General features: G+C 44.0%; 1 protein-coding gene across 1 annotated transcript in view; it reads left to right on the plus strand.

Moving 5' to 3' along the window:
- Positions 1-27,838, plus strand: part of CHRNA4 (cholinergic receptor nicotinic alpha 4 subunit) — a 70,039-nt gene that overhangs the window by 22,601 nt on the left and 19,600 nt on the right. Inside the window, exons 2-4 of the mRNA XM_072110907.1 lie at positions 8,194-8,345; positions 18,388-18,432; positions 18,931-19,040. Coding sequence (XP_071967008.1) covers positions 8,194-8,345; positions 18,388-18,432; positions 18,931-19,040 — 307 coding nt within the window. The remainder of the gene's footprint in view (positions 1-8,193; positions 8,346-18,387; positions 18,433-18,930; positions 19,041-27,838) is intronic.

Here is a 27,838-nt window from a genome sequence, read left to right on the forward strand (position 1 = left end):
TGTTTGCTTATGAAGGAGTTTAGAGAGAGTTGGATATAGCTGGTGTGTCAAAGCAGACCATGACATAATATCTGTAGTTGTCATGCCCCCTTCCGTGTATGACCCCCGAAACGTCACAGTACAGTGCTCACATATCTGTCAGGTGCTGAGTAACTTTGAGGAGTCAACACAGATGGTCAGTGGCGATGCCGCCATCATCAGCCTCACCATCCCGCTGCTTGGCCTGTTGAAAAACTCTCTGGTCAGCATGAAGTCGGAAGCTTTGCGCTCCTCACAAGAGACAGGGGAAGAAGATTCCCTTGTTGATAGCCAAAGCACCCTTAGGTCTGTTTCTCAGCGCATATCGGAGGAGGTGGAGGTGGAGGAGGATGAGGAGGAAGAGGAGGAGAATGTTGGCGAGACACAAGAGGGGACCATTGTTGAGTCCTACACTGTTGAGCGTGTATGGGCAGAAGAAGAGGAGTTGGAGGAGTTGGAGGAGGAGGAAATGGACAGTCAGGCCAGTGAGGGGAGTGAATTCTTACGCGTTGGTACTCTGGCGCATATGGCAGATTTCATGCTAGGCTGCCTATCCCGTGACCCTCGCGTTCAAAGAATTTATTCCAGCACCGATTACTGGGTGTTCACTCTCCTGGACCCACGGTACAAGCAAAATCTTTCCACTCTCATCCCTGGAGAGGAAAGGAGTGTGAGAATGCATGAATACCAGCAGGCCCTGGTGCACAAGCTGAAACAGTATTTCCCTTCTGACAGCGCTAGCGGCAGAGTGCGTAGTTCTGCGGGACAAGTAGCGAGGGAGAGTAGGCGAGCAGGCAGCTTGTCCAGCACTGGCAAGGGTACGCTTTACAAGGCTTTTGCCAGCTTTATGTCACCCCAGCAAGACACTGTCACCTGTCCCCAGTCTCGGCAGAGTAGGGCTGATCTTTACAGAAAGATGGTGAGGGAGTACGTAGCTGACCATACCATCGTCCTAAATGATCACACAGCTCCCTACAACTACTGTGTTTCAAAGCTGGACATGTGGCACGAACTGGCGCTCTACGCCTTGGAGGTTCTTGCCTGCCCTGCCGCTAGCGTCTTGTCAGAGCGGGTTTTCAGTGCAGCTGGTGGCATCATCACCGATAAGCGTACACGCCTGTCGACTGACAGCGCTGACAGGCTGACGCTTATCAAGATGAATAAAGCATGGATTTCTCCTAATTTCAAATCTCCAGCAGGTGAAGGAAGCTCAACCTGAATAATTTATCCACTCCTCCTCCTCCTCATTTTCCTCCTTCTCCTCCTCTTTCTACAGTAAAGCAGAGGAAACTGGCTGTTTTTTGACAGGGCCCACTGGCTCTAGGTATAGTACTTTATGCATTTAAGTTTTCTGGAGGGCCACCGACACGGTCCTCTGTTTTAAACAATTTTTGGGAGTGCCACATACAGGCACTCAATCTATTCAATTTTTCTGGAGGGCCACCTTTCCGGTCCTCTGTTTTAAACAATTTTTTGGGACTGCCACATACAGGCACTCAATCTATTCCATTTTTCTGGAGGGCCACCTACCTGCTCCTCTGGTTTAAAAACTTTTTTGGACTGCCACATACAGGCACTCAATCTATTCCATTTTTCTGGAGGGCCACCTACCTGCTCCTCTGGTTTAAAAACTTTTTTGGACTGCCACATACAGGCACTCAATCTATTCCATTTTTCTGGAGGGCCACCTACCTGCTCCTCTGGTTTGAAAAATTTTTTGGACTGCCACATACAGGCACTCAATCTATTCCATTTTTCTGGAGGGCCACCTACCTGCTCCTCTGGTTTGAAAAATTTTTTGGACTGCCACATACAGGCACTCAATCTATTCCATTTTTCTGGAGGGCCACCTACCTGCTCCTCTGGTTTGAAAAATTTTTTGGACTGCCACATACAGGCACTATCCAAATTGAATTGTCTCCATAGCAGCCTCCACACGTTGTCTCCATTGCTACCTCCAAAAGTCGTCCATATAGCTGCCTCCATACATCGTCCCTTTATCAAACGAGGTTTGTCAGGCCGAAATTTGGGTTGTTTTCATGGATTCCACATCAAAGTTGTTAACTTTGTCGCCACCCTGCTGTGTTATCCACAAAATACACTGGCAAACTTTTACCATTTACGGATATTATTTCAGCACTTCTTGCGCATCTGTTTACATTCCCCTCACCCGCCATATCCTAAACTTATAAGAACGCTACTACACTTGATCTTATACAAAAGGTTCTTAGAAGTGCTGTTTGGGGAGTAGCCTAGAGACAGGGGCTTGGATTGGCGAAAGCTCGCCTAGCAGCGGAGCGCCAGCTCCATGCGCATCATGCGCTTCTTGCGCATCTGTTTACATTCCCCTCACCCGCCATATCCCAAACTTATAAGAACGCTACTACACTTAACTTGGTGCAGGCTGGGACCGAGTCTGACCCTGGGGCTGGTCATATACTGCCGACGCAGAGGATTGCGGGGCCTACCTCGGTCCAGGTCTCAAAGGCCTACTATACCTCCAAATCCTCCCACCCCTCCTCCACCTCCTCCTCCTCCGAATTACCATCCGTGGGCATGGCGCCATCAGTCGGTAGCTCTAGGCACAGCAGCAGTGCCGTTGCTAAGCGACAGCAGGCGGTGCTCAAACTGCTGAGCCTAGGTGATAAAAGGCACACCGCCCAAGAGCTATTGCAGGGCATTCCACATCAAACTTGTTAACTTTGTCGCCACCCTGCTGTGTAAGCCACAAAATATACTGGAAAACTTTTTTCATTTACGGATATTATTTCAGCGCTTCTTGCGCAGATTTTTACATTCCCCTCACCCGCCATATCCCAAACTTATAAGAACGCTACTACACTTGATCTTATCCGAAAGGTTCTTAGAAGTGCTGTTTGGGGAGTAGCCTAGAGACAGGGGCTTGGATTGGCGAAAGCTCGCCTGGCAGCGGAGCGCCAGCTCCATGCCAAGAACCAACTAACATAGTTTTAACTGCAGCACCTTTAATCTACTACTAGTTCACTGCCTCCATACATCGTCCCCTTATCAAACGAGCTGTGTCAGGCAGAATTTTGGATTGTTTTCATGGCTTCCATGTTAACTTTGTCGCCACCCTGCTGTGTAATCCACAAAATATACTGGCAAACTTTTATCATGTACCAATATTATTTGAGCGCTTCTTGCTCACCTCCTTTGGTTCCTCTCTGCTACCCATTGGTTTGAAGCCTGAGTCCATTTAGGGTATGTCGCCATGCCACTCTCTAGCCTTCCGCTGCTGCCGCTGCCTCTGCATGCCGTCCCCTATAGTGTCAGGGTCAATTATTGGATGTTTTAGATGCTATCTAGCTTCATTCTGTCACTCTGTCATGGCCATGCTGTTGCCCATAATTTTGGCATAATGGTGCATTTAAGCAGCCTCAGAGGCATCCATGCATGCTGCCCCTGCTGTTTCCTGTCCATTTCCGTGGTGTTTCCATCCTTTTCTGAGGTTCCCAGGTGTTTGGCCAAGCTTCCCTGTGCAGAGCCTTGGTCCCCTTGAAAAATGCTCGAGTCTCCCATTGACTTCAATGGGGCTCGTTACTCGAAACGAGCACTCGAGCATCGGGAAAAGTTCGTCTCGAATAACGAGTACCCGAGCATTTTAGTGCTCGCTCATCTCTAATAACTATATCTTTAGTGACATCTTAAAGAAGGAAGCTTTCTATAGATCAGCGCTCAACTTTCAAGAGGCCTAGTGACATAACTTGGAATAGTTCTAATGAGACATGAAACAGTCTACAGTTTCATATCTTTTTCTACAGGAAGTCCTTATTGGTTTGGCTATTATCCTAAGTCATGTCACAATGCTGCTTGAAAGTCGTGCATTGGTCTATAGGGAGCTGCCCTCTTTAAGGTAGCACTAGAGGCATAGTTTTCTTTTTCCAATCATAGAAAATTAAAAAAACATAATATGGTTTAAGAATAGATATCATCTTTGCCTGTGCTTGTGAAAACTAAGGGTTATGATGAAGCTGCGAGTCTATTAACTTCTTACCGACATGTGACGTATTACTATACCCACATGCCGGCTGCGGGTGTATGGAGAGGGCTCATGGGCTAAGCCTTTCCATACAAGGTGGGCGTTTTCTGCATATTGCAGCAAACACCCACTGGTAACACCTGAGAACAGTGCTGGCACAGGGTGCATAGGCGCCTCCATCTTGGATACCATTGCTGCCCTGTGAGATCATACTGGCGCAGCGATCGGTTGCCATGACTGTCTTGGGTCTAACAGAGGGCCGAGGCTGTCTGGTTTTAACCTATTCATTACAATGTGCGATATGCACATTGTAATGAATGATAAGGAAAATCCTCATATACTGCCATACAGTACTATGGCAGTATATGGTAGGATCAATCAGACAACCTACGGTTAAAGAACCCTAGGGATTGTGAAAAATAGTAAAAAAAAATGTCTAAACAGTTAAAAAAATATATATTAAAAATACCTAAAAATTAAAATTACCTCCTTTATATCAATATAAATAAACAGTAAAAATCATAAACATGTTATGTATCACCATGTCCCCAAATGTCTGATCTATGAAAATATAATAAAGTTTTTTCCCGGCATTTAACCCCCATAACGGAATATAGCATCTAAATCCGGAAACACCGCTTTTTTTTCTATTTTGAAAAATATCATCAAAAAACGCAAAAAATTACACCACCCACAGCTCCGTACACCAAACTATGACAAAGTTATAAGTGACAGAAGATGGCAAAACGAATAATTTTTTGTACAGGGGTTTTTAATTTTTATAAATGTATGAAAACATTATAAAACCCATACACATTTGTTATCCCCGTGATCGCACCAACCCAAAGAATAAAGTAGACATGTCATTTGGGGCGCACAGTGAAAGCCATAAAATCTAAACCCACAAGAAAATGGTACAAATGCTCCAGTGGCTGTTTTTGTAATTTGGTAACCAATTAAAACATTGCTGTCAACCAATGAGTAGCTTGCAGTGCACCACATGTATAGTGTCTTTCATAGTTCTGTGTGAGCTCCCCCTATTCCTTACTATATCCATCATACATGATGTTAATTAATTGAAAAATTATGAAGCCAAAAATGGTGGCCAGATTGTTTACCAAAGTCATCAAGTTACATCCAGTGATGTTTTATTTGATATTTGTAGTGGATATCTCAGCAGTCGTTTCCATACAGACATCTACTATGACTATACTCTAGCACTTGCATTGTCTTCATGGCCTCCCTTACTTGACTATATACTTACCTACTGGTACTGCCTAATTTTGGCATTAAAAGAATTATTATATTGTGACCAAGGGATTCAGGGTGTTTTTTGTGTTTTTTCAGCAGGGTAGAAAGATTGACATTGAGTAGATCAAAGTGTTTTGAGAGCTGTTCCCCTGGGTCCCCTGACTAATTGGGTGAACTGCCCTATAGCTATACCACTTCTATTTTCCATCCATCCTTCTCTTCATTTTCAGTCAAAAGAACTGGCAGATGAACTTACATGGATTGTTCCACCCAGGATGTCACTGGTAAAAGAAGCAAAAGAAAACTCTTATCACAGATACTTCAGATGATTTGACAGATTTCTTTCATACAGTTATGAAGAAATGTATGACATTGCTGCTTACCTGCCTGAATATTCATACTGGTTTTTAAGCTTATGAAGGAGTTTAGAGAGAGTTGGATATAGCTGGTGTGTCAAAGCAGACCATGACATAATATCTGTAGTTGTCATGCCCCCTTCCGTGTATGACCCCCGAAACGTCACAGTACAGTGCTCACAGCACTTCAGGAGGCGTCTGCTTGAGTTAGGGTCTATGCACCAGGATACGTGAGTTGTTTAAAAGGACATTCAAAGGATGGACTGTGATTATGTTTATGCGAGTTTACAAATAAGTTTACAAATATGTTAACATACTCACGCTACCTTGTGGTCTGAAAATGCAAGCTCTTTGAACTTTATCATAGTGAATATATGGTCAATTTATCAAAAAATGTGAATGTTTTACGAGAAATTATGAAGTAAAAGGAAGATTGTATCCAGAAAACTTGTGTGGTCAGTTTTGCTCTTGGACACTATTCACATGATGCGTTTGGGGAGTGAAGGAGAGCTCCCAGTCTTAGACCACATCACAGATTAATATTAGCTCCACCGTTTACGTTTTTGTTGTGCATCTTGCATCCTTTGTCTCTGCCATCTTGTGTTTGTGTATAGTTATACATTTTTGTAGATTTAATTGACAATGTATTAATTGTTGTTGCTTTCTGAAACTGAAGCAATGCCTGTTGCCTATCACCCTGCCCAATCCAATCCCCCCTTATATAAATATACAGAGTGTATATATATAGTGGAATAGACAGAATCTTGTTTAATCCCTGCGCTTAGTGGTTTTGCTGAAAAAAATTATAAAATTCAGGGCCTTGGGAAAGCTGGATCCACATTACACGCAAGCTTTCTGAACAGCCAAGACAGGACTATTCAACCTGAGCAGGATCACTCATACACAGCAGCTGGGGTATGGTGCAGCAATTGATTAGTTTGCTTGGCAGGAAGAACAGTGTGATTACATCATCCTATGGTGCAGTGCATAAGTAATTTGAAAGGAAAATTGCAGAGCCCAGACACAGAAGGGACGGAATTTCATTATCATCATTTTATAATTGTTTTTCAGCAAAAACACTCAGCACAAGGATTAAAAAAGATATGATCCTGCATCAGTGTAGCTACAGCATTCACAATGAATGTTTGCTTCATAATGCATCAAATCAAATGGTAGGTTTCCTTTACGCAGAATTGAACTCTCAATATCCACTAATTCATCAACTCCCAGCAATGTCCCCATACTGGAAGACAGTTGATATTGGTGGCTGATGGTAAAATCCAAGAAAAGTTATTCTTTGTTCAAGAGCGTATGAAGTAAGCAGAAACACAAGATCAATTTTCCCTTCTCTGGAATTTTGGGTCAAACTCATTTTTGCGGGGGCCACATTAGCTTTGTGGTTGCCTTAGAGGGCCCGACTGTCATTTTATTAGTGCATAAACTCGAGCTATTTAGTAGTTACATTTATACAGTACTACAATTACAATCAGCACTTTGAGCACAACCACAAATCTAAACATATTGTTAAATAACAATAACCTGAGACACCAGCATTGCTTGTATGTATCCCACAGCGACAAATAATCTGAGTGCCCCACAGTGCAGCCACAGCAGCCACAGCGTCCCTACAGCAGCCACAGTGTCCCTCCCCCAGTAGTTTTCCAGAAGTCACAGTGCTCCCCAGCAGCCGCATTGCTCCTAGTGTGCACCCAAGCAGCCACTGTAGCCACAGTGCCTTTAGTAGCCACATTGCTAGTGCCTTCAGTATCCACAGTGCTTCCCCAGTTCCCCCAGTGGCCGCAGTGCTCCCCCAGTTCCACCAATAGCCACAGTTCTTCTTGTGCCCTCCAGCAGCCACAGTGCTCCCGCAGTGACCCCCAGCAGCCATAGTTCCCCTATATCCCCATCAGACACAGTGCTCCTAGTGCCACCTAGCTGCCACATTACCCCCAGTAGCCATAGCTTCTCCCACTGCTTTGAAAAAAATATGTACTTACCTTTTCTCGCTCCCCTGAAGCAGCAACTGTCCCGTTCTTTGCTCCAGTGTGCGCCCGCTGTATGCACCAGCTCTGCACCCGGCACATGTGATTATGTAATTACATTATGTGTGCCAGCTTCAGAGCCAGCACACACTGGAGCAAAGAAAAGGACAGCTGCAGCTTCGAGGGAGCAAGGAAAGGTAAGTATCGGAGTTACCCTGCTCCTATGCTGCACTCCCGATGAGCGCAGCATAGGGGAAGGGATACAAAAGCCAGGCCAGATAACACAAGGCCGTGTGCTGGATAACACAAGGCCGTGGGCCAGATAACACAAGGCTGTGGGACGGATTTGGCTTGCGGGCCTTGTGTTTCACACCTGTGCAGTAGGGTATGAACTGAATACATATCCCAGGATGAGGAATGGCTTGCCCTGATACCTCACACAACATTAAAAGTATTTGGATAGATTAAATTGATATGATCTCTAACAATGGAATGATCGTCAGAATCACAATTTATGTAGTCAATGTATTTTACGAATAATACCAATCTTACTAGTGAGTAACACGTAATGCTCTTTTTTTTGTAGTTCTGTGTCACATTGAGACCCGTGCTCATGCAGAGGAGAGACTGCTGAAAAGGCTTTTCATGGGATACAACAAGTGGTCACGGCCCGTTGCCAATATATCTGATGCAGTTCTTGTGCGGTTCGGCCTTTCTATTGCTCAGCTCATTGATGTGGTAAGTAAGTGGGGGTTTTAATACAGGGGACATTCTATTGTTTAATTATACTGGGATTCTGCATTCTTTAAGATAGAACATGGCTGTTTTTTTCCACATCTGTCTGCATGTAGTCAGGATTTCGGTTTATTTACTTCAGTTACAAAAGATAACAGATGGTAAATAAATAGAAATACAACTGAGCATAACGGACGACAGTGTCTTTTAACAGTACAAACACTTTACTTTCACTTTCAAGACATCGATCTATAGATAAAAAAGTCTCTGCTGGACATTTTTTTAAGGGGGTCTTTGCTAGACATTTGTTTAAAGGAGGGGCACTTCATTACATTTGTTTTAAAGGGTGGCTCTGCTGAACATTTCTATTTAAAGGGTGGCTCTGCTGAACATTTCTTTTTAAAGGGGGGCTCTGCTGGACATTTTATTTTACAAGGGGGCTCTGCTGGATATTTTATTTTAAAAGGGGACTCTGCTGGACATTTTATTTTAAACAGGGCTCTGATGGACATTTTATTTTAAAGGGCGTCTGCTGGACATTTTATTTTAAAGGGGGGCTCCTCTGAACAATTTATTGATGAGGGGATGCTACTGCTGGACATTTTATTAAAAAGCATGTTCCACCCTAGGCTTATTCTCGAGTTAGTTTTTCGGCTAATACGTGGGTCAGTTTATACTCCAGTATATACGGTAAATCTTAACCCAACTCTAAATGAATTATATAAAAACAACTGTGTCTTAGAGGAGGTTGTATACCAGTTTGCAGAACTATTGGAGCAACATGTTTCTGAGAATCAAAACATTAATGATTTTCTCTTCTCTACAGGCAACTCATCAATCTTACTTTTTGTTAAGATGACCATGTACATCAGATGTATATTAGACAAAACTTATTAGGGGGATTTTTCTATTCCTTCTCTAACAGTTATTTGGTGTGGAGAGTGGGGTGTTCGGGCAGGGTCATGAACGTCCCTACCTGCCATATTTACCATAGTTATTGCCAGAAAACTGGTAGACAATACAGGCAGTCCTCGGGTTACATACAACATAGGTTCTATAGGTTTGTTCTTAAGTTGAATTTGTATGTAAGTTGGAACTGGATATTTTATAATTGTAACTCCAGACAAAATTTTTTTGGTCTCTTTGACAAATGGATTTTAAAAATGCTTAATGACAGACACATTTTATAACTTTTATAGCTGTTTATTGTAGTCTAAGGCTAAAGTAATGTGAATTACCAACATCTAGAGGTCCGTTTATAACTAGGGGTTGTCTGTAAGTCAGGTGTTCTTAAGTAGGGGACCGCCTGTATAGCTAAAGTCAGACCTGGTCTACACAAGTCCAACCTGGCAGAGAGGATTTATGGATCTATGAAGAGGATTTAGCCCGTAGTAAATCTGGGCCAGCAGGGGGGAATATAAAGACTGGCATTCAAAGTACCATTCTTTATATATTCCCCCAGTGATTTCAGCAGAACTAGCTTCTGTCTCATTTTGGGGCTAAATACTATCTAATGGGGTCTCTCCACACCCATTTTGCCACCATACTAAGATGGAAAATGTTTAGAAAGAAGCGTTGGGATGTTCCTTTTCAACATCCTAATACTTTTGTTCACGGGGAGATAAGCTGCTTTCTCCTCTCTCCTGTGCTCAGTCAATCCAGGTGTGCATTTGTATTGGGGGATAGTATAGTTCCATCTTATATTATTTCTTATCATTCTGGCATCTACAGAAGCTAATGGGAGATTTGTTTTATGCAAGACTTCCTCTTAATCTCCCCTGCTCAATCCCTAGACGTTGACTGATGCATAATAAATATTTGGGCTCTTGTACAGATGTGATTTTCCCTGGAGCCACAATTAGGATGTATTTATAGTAATTAAAACACTTGTTTTCCCTAATTAGTCAGGAGCTCACCAAGTTTTAAAGAATCCCAGAAGGCTCAGCGAAGATAAGAACTCACTTGTAAAAGTCAATATAACAAAATAGGGGAGAAATGTCAAAATATATTAAGAGATTACTAAAACACTTATTGCGTATGGTAGCTATTAAGAGGTGACTTTCTTTCACCTTTTCATCTTTTTAGCTGACATGGGCAACTCAGTGACTTTATCTATAAGTCAGTGACCATTAAAACCAATGCAAGTTGAGAGATTCATCATATAAGTCAGTGGTGTTTAACCCCTTAAGGACCAGGCCCTTTTTTCGTTTTGCGTTTTTATTTGTCACTCCCCACCTTCAAAAATCTATAACTTTTTTATTTTTCCGTGTACAGAGCTATGTGATGGCTTATTTTCTGCGTAACAAATTGCACTTCGTAGTGATGGTATTAAATATTCCATGCCGTGTACTGGGAAGCGGGAAAAAAATTCTAAATGCAGTGAAAATGATGAAAAAACACATTTGCGCCATTTCTTGTGGGCTTGGTTTTTACAGCTTTCACTGTGCGCCACAAATGACAGGTCTATTTCATTCATTGGGTCAATACGATAACAAGGATACCAAATTTGGATAGGTTTTATAATGTTTTCATACATTTACAAAAATTAAAACCTCCTGTACAGAAAAAAAAATTCTTCATTTTGCCGTGTTCTTGCGCTAATACCTTTTTCATACTTTGGTGTATGGAGCTGTGAGTGGTGTCATTTTTTGCGACTTCTGATGACGTTTCCAATGCTTCTATTTTTAGGACTGTACAGCCTTTTAATCACTTTTTATAGAATTATTTCTATTTTTCAAAATGGCAAAAAAATGCCATTTGCGACTTCGGGCGCTATTTTCCGCTACGGGGTTAAACGCAGTGAAAAACGGTTATTATATTTAGATAGATCAGGCATTTTCGGACGTGGCGATACCTAATGTGTTTATGATTTTTACGGTTTATTTATATTTATATCCAGGGCCGATTCTAGCATATTTGCTGCCTGAGGCGAATATTAAAATGCTGCCCCCCCCCCCCCCACTCCCTGTTAAGTAAATCCTTAAACTTTACTAACAATTAACAACCCTACAGACAGCTCCCTGACACTGTGTGACTGACTACAGGATCTGAGAGGCATTAGTGGCATCTAGTACCTTATAGATGACAATCTCTTCCATCAGGACGACTTTATTCCGGGTTCTCCAATCCATGACGTATCAAAGGTGAATTCACGGCCAGATATCTTCAGCTCCGTGCAGCATCTCCACCCGGCGTCCCTAAAAATACCACAGTCACTTACAGTATGAAGTCTCCTGGATAACAACACTGTGCTCCTAAATAATATATACCCCTCACAACACAACTGACCGCACGCTACCCCACATATAACACATCCCTTCATTATATAGGGATAAAATCTATATACATATAATATACTGTATCCCATATACAGCCCCTGCAGCTAAGTAATATACTGTACCCGATATACATCCCCCCCCAGCATAGTAATATACTGTATCCCATATACATCCCCCCCCAGCATAGTAATATACTGTATCCCATATACATCCCCCCAGCTTAGTAATATACTGTATCCCATATACATCCCCCCAGCTTAGTAATATACTGTACCCGATATACATCCCCCCAGCTTAGTAATATACTGTATCCCATATACATCCCCCCAGCTTAGTAATATACTGTACCCCATATACATCCCCCCAGCTTAGTAATATACTGTATCCCATATACATCCCCCCAGCTTAGTAATATACTGTATCCCATATACAGCCCCCCAGCTTAGTAATATACTGTATCCTATATACATCCCCCCAGCTTAGTAATATACTGTATCCCATATACAGCCCCCCAGCTTAGTAATATACTGTATCCCATATACATCCCCCCAGCTTAGTGATATACTGTATCCCATATACAGCCCCCCAGCTTAGTAATATACTGTATCCCATATACAGCCCTCCAGCTTAGTAATATACTGTATCCCATATACATCCCCCCAGCTTAGTAATATACTGTATCCCATATACAGCCCCCCAGCTTAGTAATATACTGTATCCCATATACAGCCCTCCAGCTTAGTAATATACTGTATCCCATATACATCCCCCCAGCTTAGTAATATACTGTATCCCATATACATCCCCCCAGCTTATTAATATACTGTATCCCATATACATCCCCCCCAGCTTAGTAATATACTGTACCCCATATACATCCCCCCAGCTTAGTAATATACTGTACCCCATATACAGCCCCCCAGCTTAGTAATATACTGTATCCCATATACAGCCCCCGCAGCTTAGTAATATACTGTATCCCATATACAGCCCCCCAGCTTAGTAATATACTGTATCCCATATACAGCCCCACAGCTTAGTAATATACTGTATCCCATATACAGCCCCCCAGCTTAGTAATATACTGTACCCCATATACATCCTCCAGCTAAGTAATATACTGTATCCCATATACATCCCCCCAGCTTAGTAATATACTGTATCCCATATACATCCCCCCAGCTTAGTAATATACTGCATTCCATATACATCCCCCCAGCTTAGTAATATACTGTATCCCATATACATCCCCCCAGCTTAGTGATATACTGTATCCCATATACATCCCCCCCGCTTAGTAATATACTGTATCCCATATACAGCCCCCCAGCTTAGTAATATACTGTACCCCATATACAGCCCCCCAGCTTAGTAATATACTGTATCCCATATACAGCCCCCCAGCTTTGTAATATACTGTATCCCATATACATCCCCCAGCTTAGTGATATACTGTATCCCATATACATCCCCCCAGCTTAGTGATATAGTGATATATAATATATACAGCACCCCCCAGTATAAAATGATTCTGGCCCCATATAATATATACTGAATCCCCCCCAGTATAAAATAATTATAGCCCCAAATAATATCTATAGCATCCCCCCCAGTATAAAATAATTATAGCCCCAAATAATATCTATAGCATCCCCCCCCCAGTATAAAATAATTATAGCCCCAAATAATATCTATAGCATCCCCCCCCGTATAAAATAATTATAGCCCCAAATAATATCTATAGCATCTCCCCCAGTATAAAATAATTATAGCCCCAAATAATATCTATAGCATCCCCCCCCAGTATAAAATAATTATAGCCCCAAATAATATATATATAGCATCCCCCCCCTAGTATAAAATAATTATAGCCCCAAATAATATATATATAGCATCCCCCCCCAGTATAAAATAATTATAGCCCCAAATAATATCTATAGCATCCCCCCCCAGTATAAAATAATTATAGCCCCAAATAATATCTATAGCATCCCCCCCCAGTATAAAATAATTATAGCCCCAAATCCCCAAATAAAATATACAGAACCCCCCCCCGCCCCTAGTATAAAATAATTCTGGCCCCATATAATATCTATAGCATCCCCCTAGTATTAAACAATCATAGCCCCAAATAATATATATATAGCATTCCCCCCAGTATAAAATAATTACGGTATAGCCCCAAATAATATAAATATATATTGCATCCCCCCCAGTAATAAAGAAATAATTATAGCCCCAAATAAAATAGCATTCCATGATCCCCCCCCCCCCAGTTTAAAATAATTCTGGCCCCATATGATATATATAGCCCCCCCCCGCCCCCCCGCAGTATTAATTATTAGCCACAATTAATTAAATACATGAAAAATAATAAAAATCCTACTCACCTGCAGGCAGCTGCTCCCTCGCCGCGGCTCCGGTGTTCACGCGGCTCTCCTGTGAGACGCGGCTCCGCACAGTGACACAGGCGCATGACGTCATGGCGCCTGTGTCACTGCTTAGAACGGAGCGACGCAGCTGCCGGATAGGCGCTGCGTCGCTCCGCATATAAATCGCGCCTGTGTCTTAAAGAGACAGGGCCGATTTATTTAGCTGGTGGGCGATTCGGGCGTTAATGGACGCCCGAATCGCCCACTTTAGAGCGGCGAATTTCGCCGCCCTTTACAGGGACCCGCATTCTGCCGCCTGAAGCGAGATTTTCATCTCGCCTCATGGCAGATGCGGCCCTGTTTATATCAGTTCTAGGGAAAGGGGGGTGATTTGAATTTTTATGTTTTTTTAATATAATTTTTTTTTTTTACTTTTTTTTATTTATTTTTTTTACTATTTTTCATACTCCCTAGGGTACTTTAACCCTAGGTTGCCTGATTGATCCTACCATATACTGCCATACTACAGTATGGCAGTATATGGGGATTTTGCATACCATCTATTACAATGTGCAGATCGCACATTGTAATAGATAGCCTCGATCATGACAGCCTCGGATCTTTGTGTGATCCCAGGCTGTCATGGCAACGGATCGCCGATCGTGGGTGTTCATAATGAAGCAAACGCCCGGTGAGTATGAAGAGGGCTCAGCCCGTGAGCCCTCTTCATACTCCCCCATGCGCAGTAAGACGAAAGGGTACGTCTTATTGCGCTATGGGGTTAATGTGTCATCTTTATGATCAGAAGAAAGGTAAATACAGGCAGTCCCCGGGTTACATACAAGATAGGGTCTGTAGGTTTGTTCTTAAGTTGAGTTTGTATGTAAGTCGGAACTGTATATTTTATCATTGTAATCCCAGACAGAACTTTTTTGGTCTTTGTGACAATTGCATTTTAAAAATGTTGGGTTGTCATAAGAATCAATATTAACAATAAAGCTTCATTACAGACACATTTGACGACACAATCCCCAGTTAAATACCTGTCCCAGCGGCGCAAATCTCCATTGTGGCAGAAAAAAACGACGAAAGTGCGGCCGCAGACCCTTGGTATATAATCCCCATTGTATGATGAGACAGATCCTAACCTTGATAAGAGCTGAACTGGCGAGCAATTTTAGCTCCAGCATTGAGACAATTACCCATGGAGATTCTTTGCATTATCTTGTCCTCTCTTGCATTTGTCTTTCAAGGGTGACAAGCCTATTTGGGGAATTTGATTGGGCTGCCTAGACACTGATGCAGGATCTTATGTTGATTATCCATAAAACCTTGTGTGGTCTGAAAAAAAAGCATGCCTCCTGCGTGTTGTGTATTATACCCACACCCTCCGATTCCGCAGTTCCCAAAAGACGGTGAGCACATGCTCCTTTGGCACATGAGAAATAGCCGGCTGCGAAAACCCAGAGCCGGCTGGGTGATCTTGCATTAGCGTACAGGCAGAGGTATGCTTGGTTTAAATAGCATTTTACAAAGTGGTAGATTTCCTTTACTCTAGTACCTACAGTAATAGAACTCTAGCAACATCTGACACGATAGCTATTACTGACCTCGGCAGGATCTCCAAAGGGGTGGGTCTGTGCCACAGTTCTATTCAAACTGTCTATTCTAATATGATAATTATGGTAACTGAACCCACAATATTATTAAATGGAACCTGTCAAGTTGTCTTTCCACATTAAAATCGCCTGTAGCAAAGTAATAACCTTTCCTATGGTGATCCTCACTAACCTTTCTGTGGCATCAAAGTTAAGTTATAAGCTGTAAAATCCTTAAAAAGATACTGTCACAATTTTTTTTATATTTTAATAAATGATTTCAATTATACAAACTTATTATACATATTCCCTAACATTTATTAGAATATTACTAATGTACATGCAAAATTAGCAGCTTCATCTGGTCATGAAGTCATCTCGGCTGGCAGTTAGGAGGGCATTAGGCTGATGTCAGACTGTGAGACACTGTCAATAACACTGAATAACAAGTGATACAGCCTGATAACTGTATAACTAGACAAAACTGCTCCCTGATCCTGTAACTGGACGTTTTAGTAAAGCTCAGTAAGGTCATTACATGAAGCTGCATGTGTTTGGGGAGCACATTTCAAATTCCCTTTAAATCATGATTTCAAAGAACATTTCCATTTATTATAAATATAGTGGCTGAGAAAGCTGGGTGCCAACCAATGTAGCAATACAACCATGAATTATCACTCATGTTTCATAGACATCTGAACAGCAGTTTTACTTCCTTAAAGGACATCTACCACCAGGATTAAGGATTGCAAACCAAACACACTGACATATTGGTGTGTGCCCCCTCTTGTAGGATCTGCTCTTCTTTTAGCTTCTCATGTCTTGGTTTTAACAAAAAAGGCTTTTAAAAACTCTTTCTATAAAGATTATTATCCAGCTATGCTGCGCTCCTGGCTTTGCTAAGTTAGAAGTCATGACCCACTGCTGCATATTTCTGTACTAGCCATTCAGCACAGTAGGAAAGTTGGGTAATAGTGACTTTCCCAGAAGAGACCTATAGACCCTCTCTCTCTCTATATATATATATATATATATATATACTGTATATCTGTAAGCCATGTTCTGTCATAGTGCCACAGACACTTCCACTCCTGTAAATAGTAATGACATTGCTTAGTGGTGTGAAGCTGCCTCAATAATTGATAGTGCTCGGGATGAGTCACTAATGGTATTAAGGCCGCCTCTAGCTCTGTGTATGTTTACCCATTATATTCTTCATCCGGATAATCAATTATCTCCGCGTTTCTTTGGCACACGTAGAATGGGCTCAGCATTACTGTACACACTACTGGCAGAACACCCTCACACTGCACCAAGTGTTTATGTAGCAGGTGGTGCTATCACAAGAGCAGAAGAAAGGCTCAGCCTGGGGCGGGCAGCAGAAATAGCACAGATTAGCTGCCACCCCTAAATTAACCTATACGGGGAGCAGGGTATGTTATGAGATAATTCAAAGTTATAATATATTTCTGTATTTATTAAGCTGTAATCATCAAGATTTGAACCAAAGATAATAGGGTATTCTGCCAAGTAAACGTATACAAGTAATACAAGTTTGAATATTTATTTTTTTAAACCAAACCCAGTATCTATGCTACAGAACCAACAAAATCCAACTAGACTCCCTGCCCATTCTCCACGTATAGGGCAGATGGTCTCTAGACTCACTGCGGATCTCAGCTCCATGCAAAAAGCTCTACTACTAATATACTACTAAGTACTTTATTAAAATCTATTGCCCAGAAAATTAGCAACTGCTATAATTTTGTATATAGTAACAGGGGAGGGCAGGCTCTATATTACATACCCCAGACCTGACCTCAATATTCATTCATATCAGACCCCAGACCAGACCTCTATCATGTCAGCCAAAGCATGGTTATAGGGGTATTCTGGGAATATGAATGTATGATACAAAAACCCTTAATACTATAAATAAATGAATACAACAAAACTTAATGCCATTAGCAAAATGGAGTTTAAATAGTTTGATTTTATGATTCACTAAATGTTATGGCCTCTCTAAAGTTATCACCAAGATGGCGGCCACTGGAAACTACAAGTCCCAAGATCATTTAGTTCTCAGTAACTCCTCCTCCCTCTTATGCTCTGCTCCCAGTGATTATGTTACAGGTTTTCTTGCTCTGTTACCATAGTAATGATGTGTAACTGCCATCACCAAAACACTGGCCATACTGGATGCACTGCAACCAACCGACTACAGCCAAACTTAGTGGTGATCTTCTGTCCTGTGGCTGCTCTGCAACAGACCGCGCGGAGGAAATTAACAGACTGATTAAAGGGCCAGTAGCATTTTAATTCTCCATTACAGTCTATGTAATCAGCATTTTCTGCTAAGGGGAGCAAAATTTTAAATAACAACTAATTACATATAAGCTTATATTTTAAGGACCCATTTGTATACGAATTATGCTGATTCCTGGAATACCCCTTTAAGTAGGCTGATGAATATTTAAGTACCCATTTCTCAATTTCTGAGATAACTTTTGCACCCATATCCATGCAGATCCAGTTGGGTTCTCGGCCTTGTGAAAAATATCTATCATCTTTGGATCCTTATAAATCTGGGAACCCGCAACAATCAGGGAGGCATCCAACTTAAGCAGTGCCAAGGCAGATGTGGGGCACCATTATATGGAGATGTTTTGTTCAGTAGTATATTATATATGATACATATAAGATTCATGGTGTCCTGGTGTTTGAGTTCAGCCTACAGTAGCTTGTCATTGTCTTGACACCTATTCATATTTCGCTAACCTGATTATGTTCTTTGCAGGATGAGAAAAACCAGATGATGACGACTAATGTGTGGGTCAAACAGGTAAGTTACCTCTGGTTTCATTACATGGCAGTAACAGCAATAAAGTCTTAGCATTTCATACACAGTATCATATGAGAGTAGCATCACATGGTCCAGATCATCTGGGGCTCATTTATATCTGCCAATAAGATTCCTTTAAAGGAAATCTATCACCAGGATGAAGGATTGTAACCCACACGATGGATGATGGATCCCCTATTCGTTTAGCTTTTTATGCACATGTTTATACAAAACAAAGCTTTAACAATTATGGAAATGAGGGGCCTGAGGGGCTCCCGGCTCCATATAAGATGGGCATTAAAAGCTTAAAGAAGAGCGGAACCTGTCAGAGGGGGCACACAGAAGTATGCCTGGTTTACAATCCCGGATACCGGTAGTAGATTTCCTTTAACGGACAAGATTCCTTTAATATTGATGTACATTGTAATATCACAGAATACTTATTGTAATGATATTGTAAATAATTTACCTATGTGTTATCTGCCTCCCCTCCTGCAGGAATGGCATGACTACAAGCTGCGCTGGGACCCCCTGGAATATGAGAATGTCACATCAATTAGGATCCCTTCAGAGCTGATCTGGAGACCAGACATTGTCCTATATAACAAGTGAGGTGACCTTCATTATCTGTATTCTATAAGCAAATGCTTTAAAGGGATCTTAGAAAGTAAGGGCAGCATTGCTACTTCAGTGCAGTGGTTACAACATTTTGAGAAAAATCTTCTGGTTGATTTTTAAGTTGTATAAAATAAGGGAATACTAGGAAAACACAGATACAGAACTTGTAGTCACACCTAATGCCATCAAACCAACAGCATGTCCTGAAGCTAAGGTTAGCATCTCAAGCCTGTCTATAACAAATCCAGCTGCCCATGCTTCACTGAAAGAATCCTGCCCTCCGTATTCTGTCTCCAGTATGTAAGGCATCAAGTAATGTCCTTTCATATGATGCCTCTTACTAAGCTTCCTTTTCTCCATAGCCAAGTTATAAGATTTTATAGCGTTAGTTTAGTATATTCTAATTTACGTTAACTAGTCACAGGGGCAGGGAGCATCACACCCTAGACATACAGTCAGCAAGCCAAACCATGCCTGGTGAATGGATGTGTCCTTTGTACTATGTCACCATACTTTGATGTCAGTTTTATTCCCTCCCAAATTGGGAGCCTAATATTGTGATTTAGTGTGATAATGGCATAAATAACTGAAGCTGAACCTGTCACTAAGAAAGATCATAACTTGGTCCAGCATATGCTGGGTGGAAAAATCACCTGACATGATCCCTTTAAGTGAGCTCATTATGTGAAAATATTACTCATTATGTAAACCATGAAGATAGTTTCTGGAGCCATGAAGATTTGTCCCACAATCTCTGGTATCACAATACAGATATAATCAGTGCAGTGATGTCACAGTACAAAGGTAATGAGCACAGCGATGTCATTGTACAGGAATAATATACTCTCTGGATGCTGGTAGTTAACTGAACATTAGCCACATGTTACAATGGTCAACATAAGAATTATCAAATGTGTATGCAATGGAGCTTTATTGTTAATCCTTGTTCATATTACATCACAAAATCATAAGAAATTAAAATTCTATTGTCACAGGGACAAAAAAAAATACTTTAATTCACATTGCCTGGCTCGCTGCCAGCATTATGTGGTGAGTCCCGTTGAGGAAGGGGGCCAGCTACAACCTTTGTGTCTGTGAAGTATCCTCAACTTCACACTAGTGCAGCTCCCTCCCCTCTGTCCACTTCCTACCATTTGCATTTAGCAGGTGGGAGATGGTGTGGAGAAGAGGAAGAATGCATAAGGAGACACCGGCACAATTGGGCTGCAGCTTTCTCCTTCTCCGTGACTCACCACATGCTGCTGGCATGGAGCCAGGTAATGTAAATCAACCTATTATAAAATACTGAAATGAGTCAGAATGCTGACAAAGGCATTTTAAAAATCAGCATCACATGGGCTATCGGAACCTGCCACCACCTAAATATCACATTCCTGGAGACAGCTGCCTGTTTGTAACCTGAAGACTGCCCAACCTGTATCCATAAGAAAAGTCATCAATATCAGATTAGTGGAAGGTCCAATACTTGGGTCCCTCACTGTTGTCTGAATAAACACACAGGTTTACCTCTGAGCCAGAGGTACATCTCCCACTTGCCAGAATTCAGCTTATGGTTTTCAGCCTTGTTTTCTCTGCACCCTATGCATTGAAAAGGTTGAAATTTGCAAGAAGAATCTATAGCAATAATTGACATGCTGCAAAATGGTTCAAAATGGTTTGCGCTGCAGTTTTATTGCGCAGCATGTGGCTTTGCTGTGGCTACAAATTGTTCCAGGTTATCTGTTGGGTTAGCCACCAGCTGTGTGTTCCCGGCCGAAAAGGGCAAAGGCTGGTAAAAAAAAAAAATCAAAATTGTAATGTCAACAATCATATGTTACATTTGAGTTCCCAAGAGAGGAAAATCTGTCCACATTATGGGAACACTAATGTGTTTTATATGATTTATTTAATCTGTCTGACATTTCATTTACTGACTGTGTTATCTGAATGTCATTTACTGCTTCACAAATCTTATAAATATACTACATGCCTTCAAGAAAATAGGAGAGAGTAGTACATGGAGTACTCCAGAGAATGACAACTATTACTAAACTTTGAGTGGACACCACATGAAAAGCACAAACCATGGGCAACATCCACCACCAAGGGCTGACCTAATGACTTGGGGAGGTATCCCCTGATACTTGAGTGGATGGCTTTAGCATAGCCTAGCACTGACTAGGTCACGGTCGTTTGTTCCAGGTGGAACAGGCCTTGTACATGTCAGGCAAATCCTTCAGGCGAAATTCAAGAAGATGCAGAAGCTGCAGTAAGGGACACTACCGCCATACAGTGAGGAATTCTTCCGCCATACAGTGAGGAACACTACCCCCATACAGTGAGGAACACTACCCCCATACAGTGAGGAACACTACCCCCATACAGTGAGGGACACTACCCCCAAACAGTGAGGAACACTACCGCTATACAGTGAGGAACACTACTGCCATACAGTGAGGAAGACTACCACCATATAGTGAGGAACACTACCCCCATACAGTGAGGGACACTACCGCCTTACAGTGAGGAACACTACCCCCAAACAGTGAGGAACACTACCGCCATACAGTGAGGAACACTACCACCATATAGTGAAGAACGCAACCGCCATACAGTGAGGAACACTACCCCCATACAGTGAGGAACACTACCGCCATACAGTGAGGAACAGTACCGCCATACAGTGAGGAACACTACGGCCATACAGTGAGGAACACTACTGCCATGCAGTGAGGAACACTATCCCCATTGTGAGACACTGAAGGGGTTAACTGTGGATGGGCGGTATGTTTCCCCTAGGTTTTGCTTCTATGCAAGGCCTTAGTGCTGAGGTGGGTTTGTCCAGCACCTTGGACACAGGTGATGGGAACAGCCTAATTAGCCTGGATAAAATGACTCAGCAGAGTTGAGTGGGTTGTCTCTCTGTGGAAGGAGGCTGAGAGGACACAGCTCTGACCTGTGGGTCTGGAGCAGCCACATGATCTTTTGTTTAGTGTGAGCTAGTGGACTATTGTGTATAGTTAGCACCCTGACGGGTAGGTTTTCTTTTGTTTATTCAAATACCTGAATGTAAAGGCTGGTTTTATTTTGCTGCAATAAACGCAGGCGAGACCTGTTTGGACTGTACCCTGGTGTCCCTGTCTTGAACTGCATCCCAGCACCCCGCTACCCCGGTCTCTACTGGGCCAAATCCCCACATATGGTGCTTCGGATTGCGGGCAGTTCAAAAAGACATACACCTGGAAGGCTTGATACATCCTGCAACATTGCATGGCCTGGCTGAAAGCATCAGGCAAATTGCAGGATACAGCCAAGATGGAGGACTTTATTAAATACCTGCAAGAGGAGGCCAGAGCTAATCGGCAGCAGCAGCAGGAAGAGTCCCAGGCTAATCGGCAGCTGCAGCAAGCCATGCTCCAGCAGCAGGAGGAGAGGTCCCGTCAGCAGCAAGCCATGTTCCAGCTGCAGGAGGAGAGGTCCCGCCAGCAGCAGGAAGAATCCCGAGCCATGTTCCAGCTGATGATGGAGAAGTTTTCTGGCATGATGGCAGCACCGCAAGCGACGACTACTGAGGGGTCCCATACTGGTCTGCAAGGGTACCCGGTTGTCCAGCATTCCGCACGGGCTGCAGTACAAAAGGCCTTACAAAAAATGGCGACGACCGACGACGTGGAGGCGTATCTCACTGTGTTCGAGCGAGTAGCTGAGCGAGAGGAGTTACCGGCTGAGCAGTGGGCAGATGTCCTGGCACCGTTCCTGACCGGCGAGTCGCAGAAGGCTTACTACGACCTGAGTGAAACGGAGGCCCGTAAGTACCCCCAGCTAAAGGCGGAGATTCTGGCTCGTCTTGGGGTCACCGTTCAAGTTCGCTCCAGCCGGGTCCACCAGTGGGCTTACTCAGAAAAATTACCCCCACGCTCCCAAATGCATGACCTGATCCATCTGGTCCGGAAGTGGCTACAACCAGAGGATTGCACCCCAGCACAGATGGTAGAGAGAGTGGTCCTCGACAAGTTCACCCGTTCTCTGCCCTCTCGGCTCCAGCGGTGGGTTGGACAGGCTGGTCCCACAAAAGCTGAGGAGCTTGTGTCCCTTGTAGAGAGGTATCGGGCTACGGAGGACCTTCTACTTACCTCTCCTACACGAAGCAGTGCCAGTGACAGGGTCACCAAACCAGCTGGTAAGACTGCTACTGCGGAAAAGGGGAGACATGTCAGGTTGGGAGGGGGTTCATTGGGGGGCGTGGATACCCCGAAACCCAGTGAGGCTCGTGACAGAGGTCATGGCCGTATCCAGTGCTGGCGGTGCCATGAAATGGGCCATATTGCTGCCAACTGTCCACTGTCAGTGGAGCCAATGGACTGCAACCAGACCCGGCGAGTGTCACTGTTTGCCCGGCCAGTTCTGGCGGCAGAGTCAGTCACGGATGCAGAACCCCAAGTATGCATGGTCACAATCGGTGGTCACACAGTGGAAGCCTTGCTAGACTCAGGGAGTCTGGTCACCCTGGTGCGGGGAACTTTGGTTGATCCTGGACTATACAGTGGGCGGAGAGTGGGAGTGTTGTGTATACATGGGGACACTCGCGAATATCCCACTGCTGTCATCAACCTACATACCCCTTGTGGTACTGTTACCCATGAAGTGGGGGTGGTGGGGACCCTTTTTCATGAGGCTATTATCGGCAGAGACTTACCGGTGTTTTGGGACCTCTGGAGACGAAGACCCACCTCAGGTGCTGTTGCAGATAGTGGACATCAGGTATGTCCGGCCTTGGCCCCTGAACCCTTTGAGGCCGATGTACACACACACCAGCAGTAGGGGTGACCCCATGTGATGAATTCTCTCCCCTAGAGGTCCTAGCTGGTGAGGTCGAGGGCCACGAGGAGGTGGCCGACATGCTGGACCTTGAGATTTCCCGTGACAATTTTGGGGCTGCACAGCTACAGGACCCTACCTTGGTTAAAGCACGGGAGAATGTCAAGGTGATAAATGGGGTACTCCAAATACCAGGGGCTGATAAAATATACCCCCGAATGGTGATTATTGGGGAACTGTTGTACAGGGTCGACCAGATACGGGGTGAGGAGGTTGAGCAACTTGTAGTACCCCAATCTCACCGTAGGCTGGTGCTAGAGTTGGCACACAAACATGTGCTGGGAGGGCACTTAGGTGCTGAGAAGACCCGAGAGAGGATCCTGCAGCGATTTTTCTGGCCCGGGGTATGGGAGGAGGTAAACCGGTATTGTAGCTCCTGCCCTGAGTGTCAACTTACTGCCCCGGTCTCCCACTTCAGGAGTCCTTTGGTCCCGCTACCGATCATAGAAGTGCCCTTTGAACGGATTGCAATGGATCTGGTTGGCCCCATAGTCAAATCCTCCAGGGGGCACCAATACATCCTAGTTATCCTGGACTACGCTACGCGGTATCCCAAGGCGATTCCATTAAGGAACACCTCCTCCAAAAATATTGCTAGGGAGCTGTTCCAGGTGTTCTCACGCACAGGCCTCCCCAAGGAAATCTTGACTGACCAGGGTACCCCATTCATGTCTAGGGTAATGAAGGAGATGTGCAAGTTACTACAGGTAAAACAGCTCCGCACCTCTGTGTATCATCCTCAGACAGATGGCCTGGTCGAGAGGTTTAATAAGACCTTGAAGGGGATGCTTAAGAGGGTGGTCAGCAAAGATGGGAAGGACTGGGATTGTTTGTTGCCCTATTTGATGTTTGCCATACGTGAAGTTCCCCAGTCCTCCACGGGTTTCTCACCCTTTGAGCTGTTATATGGCCGTTCCCCACGTGGGCTTTTGGATGTAGCCAAGGAGACCTGGGAGCAGGAGAGGACCCCCCACCGTAGTGTGATAGAACACGTCTCCCTTATGCAGGACCGCATAGCGGCGGTAATGCCCCTTGTAAAGGAACACATGACAAGGGCACAAGAGGCCCAGTCTAGGGTCTACAATAGGTCAGCCAGACTCAGGACCTTTAACCCAGGCGACAGAGTGCTAGTTCTGGTGCCCACCGTGGAGAGCAAGTTCTTGGCCAAATGGCAAGGGCCATATGAGGTCATGGAGAGAGTGGGGAAGGTAACCTACAGGGTATCTCAGCCGGGGAGGAGGAAACCCGAACAGATATACCACGTGAACCTCCTAAAGCCATGGAGGGAAAGAGAGTCCCTGATGGCCATGGGAGTAGAGAAGGCGTCTGTCTCCAAGAAGGGGACACCGGAGGTAGGTGTACCCGATGCCAAGGTGCCTGAAGTACGGATCTCGGAGTCCCTCTCCAGGGCCCAGATTCAGGAAGCGAAGGAGTTTGTGCTCCGAAATATGGAGGTGTTCTCTAAGTTACCGGGACGTACTTCAGTCATCAAGCATGACATCATAACCGAACCCCACATCCGGGTACACCAAAAACCTTACCGGGTCCCTGAAGCGCGCCGGCTTGCCATATCCGAAGAAGTCAGGCAGATGTTAGACCTGGGGGTTATCGAGGAGTCTAAAAGTGACTGGTCGAGTCCTATTGTGTTGATTCCCAAACCTGATGGTTCCCTACGGTTCTGCAATGATTTTAGGAAGTTGAACGAGGTGTCCAAATTTGATTCCTATCCCATGCCCAGGGTTGACGAGTTGATAGAACGACTTGGACAGGCTAGGTTCTTCTCCACCCTTGACCTGACGAAAGGGTATTGGCAGGTACCCCTGACTGACAGGGCTAAAGAGAAGACCGCTTTTGTTACCCCTGATGGGCTTTTTCAGTACGTGGTACTCCCCTTTGGGCTACATGGGGCTCCCGCCACATTCCAGAGGTTAATGGATCTCGTGCTAAAACCTCACCGGAGTTATGCCTCGGCCTACTTAGATGACATTATAGTCTATAGTAACGACTGGGAGAGTCATCTAGCCAAAGTACAAGCAGTGGTAGACTCCCTGAGGGCAGCAGGGCTGACAGCGAACCCCCAAAAGTGTGCACTGGGTCTGGAGAGGCCCGTTACCTGGGGTACCGTATTGGGCGAGGGGTCATCAAACCCCAAGTAAATAAAGTAGAGGCGATCCAGCAGTGGCCACGACCTTTGAGCAAGAAGCAAGTGAGGGCTTTTCTGGGCATAGTGGGCTATTATCGGATTTTGCGACAATAGCGGCACCTCTGACTGACCTGACTAAGGGTAGCAGGGCGGTGATGGTAAAGTGGAGTGAAGAGGCTGAGGGGGCGTTTCAGCGACTTAAGACGGTTTTGTGTGAGGGACCGATACTGATCACCCCTAACTTCACCAAGACCTTTATTGTGCAGACTGACGCTTCTGACGTGGGCTTGGGGGCTGTCCTGTCCCAAGTAGTGGAGGGAGAGGAACATCCTGTGACATTCCTGAGCCGCAAGCTCACACCTCCTGAAAAGAACTATAGTATAGTTGAGAGGGAGTGCTTGGCGATCAAATGGGCTCTGGAGTCCCTGAGGTATTATTTGGTAGGGCGGCAGTTTACACTGGTGACCGATCACTCTCCCCTAACCTGGATGAGTCAGGCCAAGGAGAGGAACGCCAGGGTCACAAGGTGGTTCCTAATGCTCCAGAATTTTAAATTCACGGTGGAACATCGAGCCGGAAAATTGCATGGGAATGCCGATGCCCTATCCCGTACCCACTGTCTGATGGCCAAAGGTGTTCGTCCCCACAGGGTCAAACAGAGGGGGAGGGTATGTGAGACACTGAAGGGGTTAACTGTGGATGGGCGGTATGTTTCCCCTAGGTTTTGCTTCTATGCAAGGCCTTAGTGCTGAGGTGGGTTTGTCCAGCACCTTGGACACAGGTGATGGGAACAGCCTAATTAGCCTGGATAAAATGACTCAGCAGAGTTGAGTGGGTTGTCTCTCTGTGGAAGGAGGCTGAGAGGACACAGCTCTGACCTGTGGGTCTGGAGCAGCCACATGATCTTTTGTTTAGTGTGAGCTAGTGGACTATTGTGTATAGTTAGCACCCTGACGGGTAGGTTTTCTTTTGTTTATTCAAATACCTGAATGTAAAGGCTGGTTTTATTTTGCTGCAATAAACGCAGGCGAGACCTGTTTGGACTGTACCCTGGTGTCCCTGTCTTGAACTGCATCCCAGCACCCCGCTACCCCGGTCTCTACTGGGCCAAATCCCCACACCATATAGTGAAGAATACAGTCCCCATACAGTGAAGAACACTACTGCTATGCATTGATTAACACTACCTCCATACAGGTGTGAAACATAGCACTTCATTGGTTAATATAAACTTTCCCTTCACAAGCAGATATTGTCAAGCTGTAATCCCAATTATGATCAGTACATGGCGTGAGGAACACTACGGCCATACAGTGAGGGACACTACCCCCAAACAGTAAGGAACACTACCACCATATAGTGAAGAACGCAATCAGTACATGGCGTCCATACTAACGAACAATAACATATCATTTAAGGCAATGAATATATTATAAAATGTAACTTCATTTAGAAACCATTTAGAGTATAGCATCCAGTTGGCCATACTTCACCTAAATCGTAGGCATATTTACAGTGTAAAAGGTTCACAAAGGACCCATCCAGCGTGCCATTACACATGTTTCTGTTTTATTAGATTAATCTCTTATCCCTTTTCCCCCATTTTCATACAGCAAAGGCATTTAAGAGCAGTGAGGATAAACTGGATTATCTGGGGATGTTCTAAAAATAGAATATTTCTTGTATTCCTCAAAATTAAAGCGAAGCTGTCAAAAGTCTAAGCAAGTATTTTGTAAATAAACTATATTAATGATCTCATTCTATAGA

The sequence above is a fragment of the Engystomops pustulosus genome, chromosome 6 (assembly GCF_040894005.1).
Source record: "Engystomops pustulosus chromosome 6, aEngPut4.maternal, whole genome shotgun sequence".
In the NCBI taxonomy this organism is placed as follows: Eukaryota; Metazoa; Chordata; class Amphibia; order Anura; family Leptodactylidae; genus Engystomops; species Engystomops pustulosus.